General features: G+C 42.7%; 1 protein-coding gene across 1 annotated transcript in view; it reads right to left on the reverse strand.

Annotated features, from left to right (window-relative positions):
• The window catches only part of PCSK1 (proprotein convertase subtilisin/kexin type 1), a 34,737-nt gene extending 26,813 nt beyond the window's left edge, over positions 1-7,924 (reverse strand). Inside the window, exons 1-3 of the mRNA XM_077816333.1 lie at positions 7,754-7,924; positions 5,744-5,848; positions 1,904-2,014 (exon numbers count right to left, since the gene is read on the reverse strand). Coding sequence (XP_077672459.1) covers positions 1,904-2,014; positions 5,744-5,848; positions 7,754-7,924 — 387 coding nt within the window. The remainder of the gene's footprint in view (positions 1-1,903; positions 2,015-5,743; positions 5,849-7,753) is intronic.
• Positions 7,925-11,443: the final 3,519 nt, after the last annotated feature.

The raw sequence follows: 11,443 nt of genomic DNA on the forward strand, positions 1-11,443 counted from the left end.
AACTGAAGCCACCCAGGATATGAGGAGCTGTGTTTTCTCTAAATTGTCTCTCCTTTGATGTCCAGGTTAGCTAGTGGAAAACAATTAGGAAATGGAAGGAATTAAAATGATGGGTTGATTATGAAGGACTGTGCTGGATCACAATTTCCTATTTACTACCTCAGTGGAAAATCTCTTGGAAACATGACTCACCTATGCTGGCTTTCCTTTTAAGGAAGTGTCTTTAAAGATTAACTCTTTAACGGATTTTTTTTTTGTAATGTTAACCATAACCATATATATATTTCAATATATGACAGCTTTACTTAATACCTCTATAAAAACACAGGCACAGATTCAATCACTAATGTTTTCTTTGTGTTTCTCAACACATAAATACATTATTAAATAGGATTTTTTTAAATGTTTGTACATCTTTGTTTCCAGAAGAATGCTGAACCAAGCGTGAGATCCAGATAATGAAATGCACTGCGGGAACAACATTTCTTGCATTACAATGCCCTGTTTTCTAGCAGCTGCAGTTCAGGGAAATATTCTAGGTCATAGGGTTGTTCTGTAGGATCTATCATTTAATTGCTTTTCTGATGAATGTGTGAGGATAACCTGGGGCAGGGAGTTCTATTTTGTCATCAGAGGAGCCAATGAGCAATGTATTTATTACATGAACAGGGAAGCACCTTAAAAAAATACTTAACCCTTAAATAGCACTTTTTATTTGAGGATTTCAAAAACACTTTGTAAAGGAGGGTAAGTATCATGATCCCCATATGAGCAAACTGAGATGCAAAGAGGAGAAATGACTGGGCCAGAGCCACACAGTGAGTTAGTGGCAGTGCCAGGAAGAGAAACTAGGTCTCCTAGATTCCAGTCCATTGCCTTTTCCACAAGACCACACTGCCTTTCTCTATATTTGCATTCTCTCCATTGAAAATGAGCTGGAAAGAGAACACAGGGGAAAGGCCTCCCGGAAATATAAGATTCTGAATAGTCTCCATTGCAAAAAAACAAAAACAAAACAAAAAACTCACATCTGACCAAACAGCACTGGGGTAAGAGAAAAGCTGGTCAATCAAAGCAGAGCAAATAAAAAATCCACAGGGGCACAGCAGTGAAGCTGGTGCCCAGGGCAAGTGCCCGTCCCTAGAACCAGCACTGCCTGGGGCCTCCGACAGTACCTTACCCTCATTCCCTCTTTTGGAGCCAATGAAGTCTGAAGGTACAGGCATAAGTAGATGCACAGTGTGATCATATGTGGTGAACAGGCTTAAGTTTAGTTATGATATGTCCAGCAGATTCTCAGAAAAGCAATGTAAAATTCAGCTGTTCAGCTGTATTTAGCTGGGTTGTCACAGGAGGTCAAAAAACATGTTTAGGGCAGGAAACCTCATCCTCTGCCACCTCTTCATTAATGATTGATCCTATGAGGAGCACCTTCAGCTCCAGCCGAAGTCAACAGAAGTTGGGGTGCTCAGCACCTGGCAGGTTTGAAGCGTTATTCTCTGTTGACCTATGCAGTGTGCATTATTAGCTCCAACACAGAAAATATGCTACCAACTAAAGAGATAAAACTAGAGATGCTGATATTATCTGGTAAGGCTAAAATTCATGTTATTGTAAACATGGCTCTTAACTGTTTAACAGCTTTTTAAGGTATCACATAATTCCAGTGATCAGAAACTTGAACTGGAAACTGGATGACATAGCCTTTGCGTGGCTTAAAGAAAAAGAATGTTGCTTGGTGATATCAAATGCTGAGACCTATCATTTCCATGGGCTACACCAAAGAAAGTGGCTACAGTCTGCTCCCTTCTGTGCACCCTTTTTGACATCAATAAAATAGCACAAGTGATTAGTAGAAATAAGGTTCATTGCCTGCTAATACCATATAAAAATAAACTCTTACCAGATACCACTGCTGATTCCACATAGGATCGTTGAAAAGGTTTTCTGCTGAGTCTCTCAAGGCTGAACGCTTAGTTCGCTTTTTTTCATATTGTTGCTCTGCCCATGACACCTACAAGTATTTTTATCAACAATAACAACATATAAACTCACAGAGATTAACTGGTTTTGAGAGTGTTTCATTGTAAAACAGAACCTTGGAATCTAAGGGGGAAAGTGGAGGGTTCGTTGCTGCAAAGTGCATTTCTGCATTAAAGTGTATCTTAAGCAGAAGGAAGATTCAGTGAAACCATGGTACTATAAAATCATTTAAAGTACAGCTAGAGTGAAAATCTTTTCTCTGCAAATGCCCTATAATGTACCTTTTATTTGTTAAAAGTATATAGCTGTTAGAAGATTGCCTAATCTGTGGTAGTGACTCAAACAAGCAAAAACACCATTTGTTTCACTCTTCAGCCTACAATTTAATATCTCTCTGTGTGAACTAGAAAGAACAGGAACCGTGAATTTTTAGAGAGGGAAAAAGAGCCATTCTTGCTACAGTCACAGCGATGTTGCTGCTCATAGTCCATCTGTCCCTCAAAGCCTCTTTCCAAATGGCACTTATGATCACATTCCACTTCAAAGTGTGAACAATTAGAAAGCAGCGAATAGTACACCAAATTCAACACTGGTGTGACTCTATTAAAGTCAGTGGGGTTACACCAAAATGAATACGTTCAAGTGTGTTTGTGAATGTCTCTATGCATATAATTGCATGCCAGTTATAGATATACGTGACTATGTCTAATTTACTTGATGGTATTTTCAAAAGGTTTCTCATTTTGTCTCTTGGAATGAATTACTCCTTTGTCTATTTACCCAGTAAAATTCAGTTCAATTTTAACAGAGACAGATTCTGATACCCTTACTTATGCTGAGTGTAACTTTATTCTGCAAATAATGCTATTTATTCAGTTGGGGAACTATTCATTGAAGTAAGATGCTATTCAACAGGAGTAAGGGTATCAGAATCTGGCCCATAGCTGGTGTCTAATATAGACTTGCTTTTTGCTCCATTTTCCAGCTTGGTAAAGTGAAAACAAGCTAGGTGACTTGCCAAGATCCTACAACAAGTCCTCAGCCCAAGATGTTCCTGGCTCCCTAACCCTTTGCTCTAAACATTAGATTAGGTTTTTTTATTAGGACTCATCTCTCTAGGCTGTGCTCTCATACCTTTTTGCTTTACACATCTGTCACAGGATATGTCACAATTGTGAGTATGAAAAACCTAATTTAATGAATTGTTATACTGATATGATTTAAATGTATTTCACATAAGGGAAAGTTAATGAAAACCTCCAAATAAGAGAATATAGCTAAAAAAAACGGAGGCCGCTGCACATATGTAATTTGAGAGTACACTGCATAATATAGATTTTCCTACTTTGTGTACATTTAGTGCTAAAAATGTGTGCTGAGTGACAGCCCTGGAGACTGTAGTCCTCTCCTTATCCACTTAACTGGAATAGCATGGATTGTATTAGTGCAAGAAATATTCTACTACTGCCCCATCAATGTGCAGGAGGACCACTTCTACATAAGTAAGGACAGTAATCCTTCACTCTCCTACATGTCCATTCAGTGCTTGGCCTCTTTGTCAGTTAATGCTTGTTAACAATTAGTGTCAGCTGTGCTCATCATTTTTGTGATGAGGACAACTGCCCTCTGGGACATGAGTCGAGATCACCAAACTCATATATCAGTGAAAAACATAGTCTAACAAGCCAAATTTTTGTCACTATGTAGTTGGGCTTGATTCAAACTGTCAATCTAATAGAGAGAAACAAGGCTCTGTACTAACCCATTGGGAGCCATTGATATACAGAATAGTTAAAATTATCCCTTGAATTTGATGTAATGTTGTTGATAGAAAATGGATTTCTTAAACTAGTCTGAATATTGGAAGAAGTTAGGGACCAGAAAATTACACATTTTTAAAACAGTTAAAAGCATTACATATTTTACTTTAAACACTGGGCAGATTATAAAGAGGCATAGCTCCAGGATCTTACTTACTGCATTTCGATAAAACAAATTAATATTCTCAATACTATAGGCCAAAAGTTTCCTTAATTTACACCCACACAGCCCTACTAAAGTAAATGAAATGCTACAAACATAGCTAAAGGCAGGATTCTATTAACTGTCTTTTAAAAATGTATTTAATTCTTTTAAGATGGGCTGCTCTTGAACAGGTATAGATCTTTAGAGAAGATGTCTATGTATAACTGTATAGCATTACAGCATTGCTTTTGGTTTTCTGTATATACTTACATAATTACGTCTCACTCTTTCAAATAGCTTATCTGAATACTAGATGGTAAATAAAAAGCAAATTGGAGATGATTTTGCAAATGTCACCTGCAACATTTCAAAGCCCTCTATTCTTTACTTCAATAGATAAATATGCAATAATGATTGTCATCAAAGTCAGTCACGCAATTGCCCCCACTCTCTGTGTTATAGCAGAGAAATATACTATAAACAAAATTGGTGGTATTTCCCCCAGTAATGGATAAATTAAATGTAACTGGATCAAATGGAGAGAACTGAACCTAAACTCTGTATCAGATCAACCTGGTATTATCGGGGTGTTGAAAATGTGAAGCCAGATCTGGATGTGAATTTGGAAATGCAACCCTTATTTACAATCAGCCAAACCCAAATCCTGTATATAAACATCTCCAAATTTAGAATGTTCACATTTTTCAGCTTGAACCTATCTCCACTATCAAAGGAAATGCTAGCAGTAAGACACAAGGGGAAGTGTGACTTTGAAACAGAGCAAGCAGAACAAAGTATATCCTAACCCATTTTTTCTCATCTCTGACTAGCTTCTCATATTGAATGTTGCCTCCTAACAAAAGCTCACAGTCTAATTTGTTTCTTTGAGTAACTGATCACTTAAATATTTTTGTTCTTAAATGATTAAATGTTTTTTCACAACTGGATCTCTAAATATTATAAGAAGTTTAGATTTAGATTTTTGCTGTTCCACTAGATAGTAGTTTTAAAATTTATTAAATTTCCTAACTTTTAAGCTAGGCTTTTAGTTCCTGAAAAACTAACCAGTTACCTGGTGTGTTTAAAAAGCAGCCACCACCTTTACCATCCACAAAATTAGATAAATGGAGGATCTGTTTCACTGGTGTAACTAAGACCCTACAAAGTCAAAACTCCTCTTGACGGTTTCAGTCAGACGGCCAGCCTTGTCTGATTTCCATAAGAGTTTTGAGTGCTCAAATACTGAAAGACTGGGCCCCGTAACAGGCCCTTTTTAAATGTTAATTGGACAGCTAGTTATTGAAACAGAGTATTGCAGCAAAATCTCAGCACTTTTTTCTAATTTTTTCTAATATATAAGCACAATGAACTAGACCTAGATTTCCTAGAAATAGCACAGAATGAGCTTTCAGTCAGGTCCTCTGAAGTCAATGGAAAGACTACCATTTACTTCAACAGACTTTCGATCAAGCCCTGAAGTTCTTTGTATGTATTTTCACCAACCACACATAAGCATTTCAATCCAGAATTACTGCAGGTCTGGAATTATAAAAGAGCAATTTGCAGAAAAATACACAGCAGCTTAGGACCAGATTTTGCCAGTCTTACAGACCTTGACTAGTGCCTTACTCCTTGAAGTCAATGGGCCTGTTCATGGAATAATGTACTACTCCACACGAGTATGGATGGAAGAATATATTTGACTTGCAAAATGTGTCTGTGACCACATTACAAGTCAAACAATAAGCTGACAACATGGATGCTGGATATCAGAAAGGGTAAATGCTACACTTACACGATGATCATCGGAGAGTCTCTTAGTGATATGAATGGCACTTCTTCGAGATCTTCTTGGATGGCTTCTGTGTCTGAATAGATAGTGATTTTCGAGTGATCCAATCTATAAAACAAAGGAATATTTTCCATACTGCCAGATACTTCTCCTATTGCAAACAAATATCAACATTCATAACTTGTCAGAATTAGAGTCCATCTTCAGATGAGTGAAAACTAGAATAAATGTACAGTTTATAATATTTGTATTCTAAAATAAAATTATCTCCAAGCTAAGGTGTTGATCACTAACAAAAGCTGTGTGTTATTTGGCATAATGTTGGGAAAACAAGAGGCACACTCCAAGCTGAAGCTAAAGTAGTTACTTTTGATTTACACTGGTATAAATTGAAGTAAAACTTCGTCCCTATTTTGACATATCTTAATTAAATTACATTTTAAGGACAAGGTTTTATTTCTGACCATGGCACATGCTACTGCCGACAGCATCTCTTTAGGATGCTGATGGGATTGAATAAGGGAATGTATATTTTCTTGGAGTATTCAAATGTGTAGCCAGTGACTATACAAATATGAGCTCCTTGTGCATGCAAACTAGACTGATGGGGTTCTCTATCCCAGTTTATTGTTTACAGCTATGAAATCTATATTTCCATATGACATATTGGGAGTAATACACATATCCATCCATATCCTACTAAAGTCAGTGGCAGTTATGCCATTGTCTTCAGGGGGACCAGGTCCGGGCCATAATCATGGACCTACTATTATACATACTGCAGTTTGTTTTAGGAAAGGATAAACCTCTTTGATGGAGAGGGCCTGTCTTCCCCCTGACAATGAGCGGGGCAAGACACTGTTTGGGAAAACTGTGTGGCGCTAGCCAATGGGGGACTGGAAGAGGAGAGATGGATTTTAGACTAGGGTCCCCAGGCTCTCTATCTTCAGCATCCTCTCTCCTACTTGGGTTACTTAGATGAAGTGAGCTGTAGCTCACCAAAGCTTATGCTCAAATAAATTGGTTAGTCGCTAAGGTGCCACAAGTCCTCCTTTTCTTTTTGAGAATACAGACTAACACGGCTGTTACTCTGAAACCTTAGATACAGGCTTTTTTTACCCCTGCACGGTGGTTTGGTTCCTAACGCCGCCCATCTCATTGGCTGGAGCAGCAGGACCCAGGGGGCTGGAGCTCCAGAAGAAGCTGAGCAGCAAGGATGCTGTTACGTCAAGGCAGTTACTCATCCCTGACAACGCTGACATCACGGCATCCCGAGCGCTGGAGGAGCGAGCCAGCGCCGCCAGACACCCCCCGCCCCGACCGCCGGGCCAGAAGTTTGCCTAACCAGAGAGCCCGGGGCGGCGGGGGCGGAAGCCCCTGGCTTTGCACGAGGCCGGAGAGGGCTCGCAGTCCGCTGGCTAGGTACGGGCTACGGCATCTCCCTCTGTAACGCGCACAGGCTGGGGAGGGAAGAAGCAGCTCCCGGGGAAAGCAAAGTTAACAAGGCTCCGTTCCCTGCCGGGGGAGCTGGCGGGCCGCGGGCATCTGTCTGCCGGCTCGCCCGCTGCCACTGCAAGTCCCGCGCCCCGCGCCGAGGGCTGGCAGCCGCCGGCCACTCACACCAGACACTCGGGGAACGCGATGCTGCCATATTGGACCCACCTCCCTGGCGCGGGCGGGGCCGGGCGCGAGAGGACTCGGAGCTGCAAACACTCCCCTGGGGGCGCGAGTTTCAAGGCAGCCCCGAGGCGGGACCCGAGCCCGGCACTCCTCGCCCCCGGGCACCGGGGCCCTGCCGCCTTGCGCGTCTGCGCGCAGCCCCCCGAGCGAACCCGGGCCCGCCGCAGCTAACTGGATCGGCGCCCGCCATCGCCTTCCCTGCCCCAGCGAGCCCAGGGCTGGGCCCTGGGCTGGGGGTGTGTGTGGGGGCGGGGGGGGGGCGCTCCAGGCTACATGGGGCCGGTCCGTGCCCGGGGAGAGGCGTCCGAAAGTTACCTGCCGGCTGCCCCTTACCTGGCCCAGCAGCTCGTACTCCAGCTCCTCCGCTATGGCCTGGGCTGCCGCCGGACCGCCCGGGATCTCCGCCGCCCATTCATTGACGAACTGCTTCTCCGCGCCGGCCAGGCTGGCAGCCGCGCACCAGGCGCAGAGGAGAGCCAGAGCCACCCGGCGCCTCCCGTCCATGGCCCGGCGAGGGACGCGGGAAATCAAAGAAACGCCGGGAGGAGGGGACCAGGCGGCGGATCGATCGCGCCGGGCTGCAGCCCTTTCGCTCCTGGTTGCTATGCGGACACCCGGCAGGCTGGAGGGCGCAGCGTCTCCCAGCCAAGCGCGCCACGGCTCTGGCTCGGGGCTGAACGGCGCCCAAACCCTCTCCCGCGCCGGGCTGGAACCGAGTGTTTACACGTCAAAACTACGAACGCCAGCCTGACGTCAAATGTAGCTGGCCCCCGAGCGAGCGGGTTATTCCCAAGCGGGGAGGGGGAAGGGGGGGTTGCTAAAATAAGCCGGAGGGACAGACGCACATTCAAATAAGAGGAGGAAAAATAAAACCCAGCCAACCCTCTGCTAGGAGCTGAACCCCTCTACCCCTGCCCACACACATCCTCCACCATTAATAGCTTCCCTAAGCGCTGCCAGAGATAAGCTCTCTGTCAAGTGCATGGCACTAGCAAACAGTATTGTGCCTTTTCTTATCAGGGGGCTTTAGGCTCCTCTTCCAGGAGGTGGCTGCTCTAACCTGCAGAAGGCACGAGTTAATGCCCGACACAGCTCACAGACTGGCTCTAACCGCCCTGGAAAATGCTTGCACTGCCCCAGCAGATGACTTGTAAAGGGGTTCTGTCCAAAAGATAAACAGCTAGCACTAACCTCGTCTGAAGCAGCTCCAGCTCCCATTGCAGCAAAGGGACGTGCAGTTTTCTAATGAGCCAACTTTAGTTTACCTCCTTACTCCCGGGGGATTTTAAAACTAGGGGTTTGAAAAATCACGGCAGTGGGAACAGGCGTGACAGTGGCAATTACAGTGTGTGCTGCGCGCAGAATAACATTGCCTACCACATGCTCGCAGATGGAGATAAAGGATACACATCCGAAACCGGTTCGCTTTCTTGCTCTGTTTAAACGGGAAGAGCTGTTTTCTGGGGAAAGGGTCGACGGGACAATGAGTTAGAGGCACATCCTAAATATTTGATGTTACCCCTCGGAAAAAGTATTTCAAAGTCAAATTTTAATCACGAAAATAAATGGGAAGTAGTGCCTATTTAATTACACGTCTTCCCAATAATGATATTTAGCACAGTACAAAGCGTTCAGAATCGTAAGGGGTTTATTTTTATTTCCCCTCTCTGTTAGTACAATCTTTTTCAGTACGTCAGGATGAAGAACGATTATCCTAGGTGCTTAGAAGTAAGCATGCAGTTAAAACAGCTTGAGACAGGGAAGGCGCAGAGTACTATAGATTCCTTCTGTGTCTAAGTGCAGGTTTGCTCAAATGCAGTCCAAAGTATGGCACATTTCAGCATGGCTGGGATGGACAGCGACTAGCGGCTGCATCTGAGTGAGCTGTGCATCTAGATAGTCTCATGCCCTCTCGGCCGCGAATCTCCGCTCCGCTTGACACTGGCTTTAGATCCAACTTCTTTTTTAATAAGGCAGTAATTGAACTGTGCGGCAAGTGCGTTGGCAGACTCCTGGCAGTACCTCAAGATGAACATACGGTTGCTGTTTTCCCCCACAAACTCTAAGATTCATCCTGTACTAAAACTGGAAATGAGTAAAGATTTTATCATCTGATTAAAAACAAAACCTTTACAGTGTGGGGTTTTTTTTTTTAGCTGCTAGCCATCCTTGGGAAGAGCTGTGGTCAAGACAGAGAAGCAATAAAAGGGAAGAGCTGGGAGAACAAAACGTTTTTCAGTTAAGCTAATAAGACAAAACCTACTATGCAGTAATGCTTGATTAATGCACAATGTCCCCTGATACTTCCATCGCACCACAGGTATGCATTAATTTGCACCGCTCCCCAGTCTATGTGCTAGGTATCTTTAAAATAAAGTATCATTGTTAATTTTTAAAGAATTAAAATATTATATTGCCATATCATGGCATGGCTCTGTTCTCCAGTAATGCTGACATTTGTTAAGAACAGAATATTATATAAATATATATCATTTTATCTGTTCATAATTTCCCCCTTTATATTTTATTTAGCTATTCAGCTGCCATTTCATTCTCTTCCCTCTCCCCACAGCTCAGAAACCCTCCTGAAGACTAGTCACTATGCTTGCTTTGCCTGACATTAACCATCTGTCCTAAACAGTTGGTCAGTTTGGTTTTGTAGCTGAACAACTACATGTGGGTTGCTTAATGCTCCCAGTTTATTTTTACAAAGAATAGACAATTCACCTGAATACTCTTTCCAGGGATGTAGCTGAACATGGCATTTGTACGTACATTTGCATGCTGTTGCCCACCACCCAACCTCAACCGCACTGTTCCCATGATGTTCCAAATTTGGCCTGTCATTACATATAGTGCATACAAATATAAAGTTAAGAAAAAGGTATGAGAAAAGAAAAAGTGCAATCACGCTATAAGAAATGTTAACATTGTATGCTATAGCTTACATGGCCTACTTAATCCTCTCAGAGACATTATGGTGTAAAGATCAAATTTGGCCCTCATTCAATTGCACGGCTCCCACTGATGTCAAGTCAGTCAATGATATGCAGCACACGGAAATCAAAAAGTTGTTTTTAAATGTCAAAATCATGGCACAGATGCAGTTTTCCTGGCACTATTCCTCAGCCTGACCAGCATGTCTATTCTGTTTCATAGGGGCCACCTAAAATGTAAGAGCAGTAAACAGCTTCTCCCTTTGGGCAAAATCCTCCTCTCAGATCCAAAGGTAGTCTCTAGTCTGATATACTGTTCTTCCAAAATGTAATGAAATCAGATACCAAGGTGCTCATATTCTATGGTGATGAGCTCAGAACAAATATCTAGATAAAAATTGATTAGACAGACACTCTAGAATCAAGTGGAGATCTGCCATGCAGCTCCAAGAGTGGAATTGTATTCTTAGTTTCCTAATACAAAATAAATCTGACAAAGGTAGTTGAAGCATCAGTGGGGGTGAGGTCTGGTAGAAGAGAAAGTAATGCTGAACAAACCTGCAATCACCAGAACACTTTACGAAGAAAAAGCAAGCTGCTTTTAAACTTCAGAGAAGTGCCATGGGAGAGTAGTTTTGTATTCTGCTTTATTCAGGTTCTTAAACCATGCCCATTACTATGGTGTCTGAATGCCTTATGATACCTGTAGTCAATCATTTGGCAGAGCTGGGCTCCTCAGCTGAAGTGCCAAACAAATGAGGCAGGAAGTCAAAAGACACAGAAGATGGTAGAGGTGGTGAGAGGACAAAAGATTCTGGCAAGAAAGACTAATCACATTTACAGGAGACAGAAGTAGTAAGATTATAGAAGCAAGAGGTTTAGAGAGGCCAAGGGAAGAAGAAGGATGATGTAAGTAATAGACGAGACCAGTGGTTCTCAACCAGGAGTACCTGTACTCCTGGAGGTACACAGAGGTCTTCCAGAGTGTACATCAACTCATCTAGATATTTGCCTAGTTTTATAACAGACTACATAAAAAACACTAGTGCAGTCAGTGCAAACTAAAATTTCATACAGACAACAATGT

This window comes from Eretmochelys imbricata, chromosome 5 (assembly GCF_965152235.1).
Source record: "Eretmochelys imbricata isolate rEreImb1 chromosome 5, rEreImb1.hap1, whole genome shotgun sequence".
Classification (NCBI taxonomy): Eukaryota; Metazoa; Chordata; order Testudines; family Cheloniidae; genus Eretmochelys; species Eretmochelys imbricata.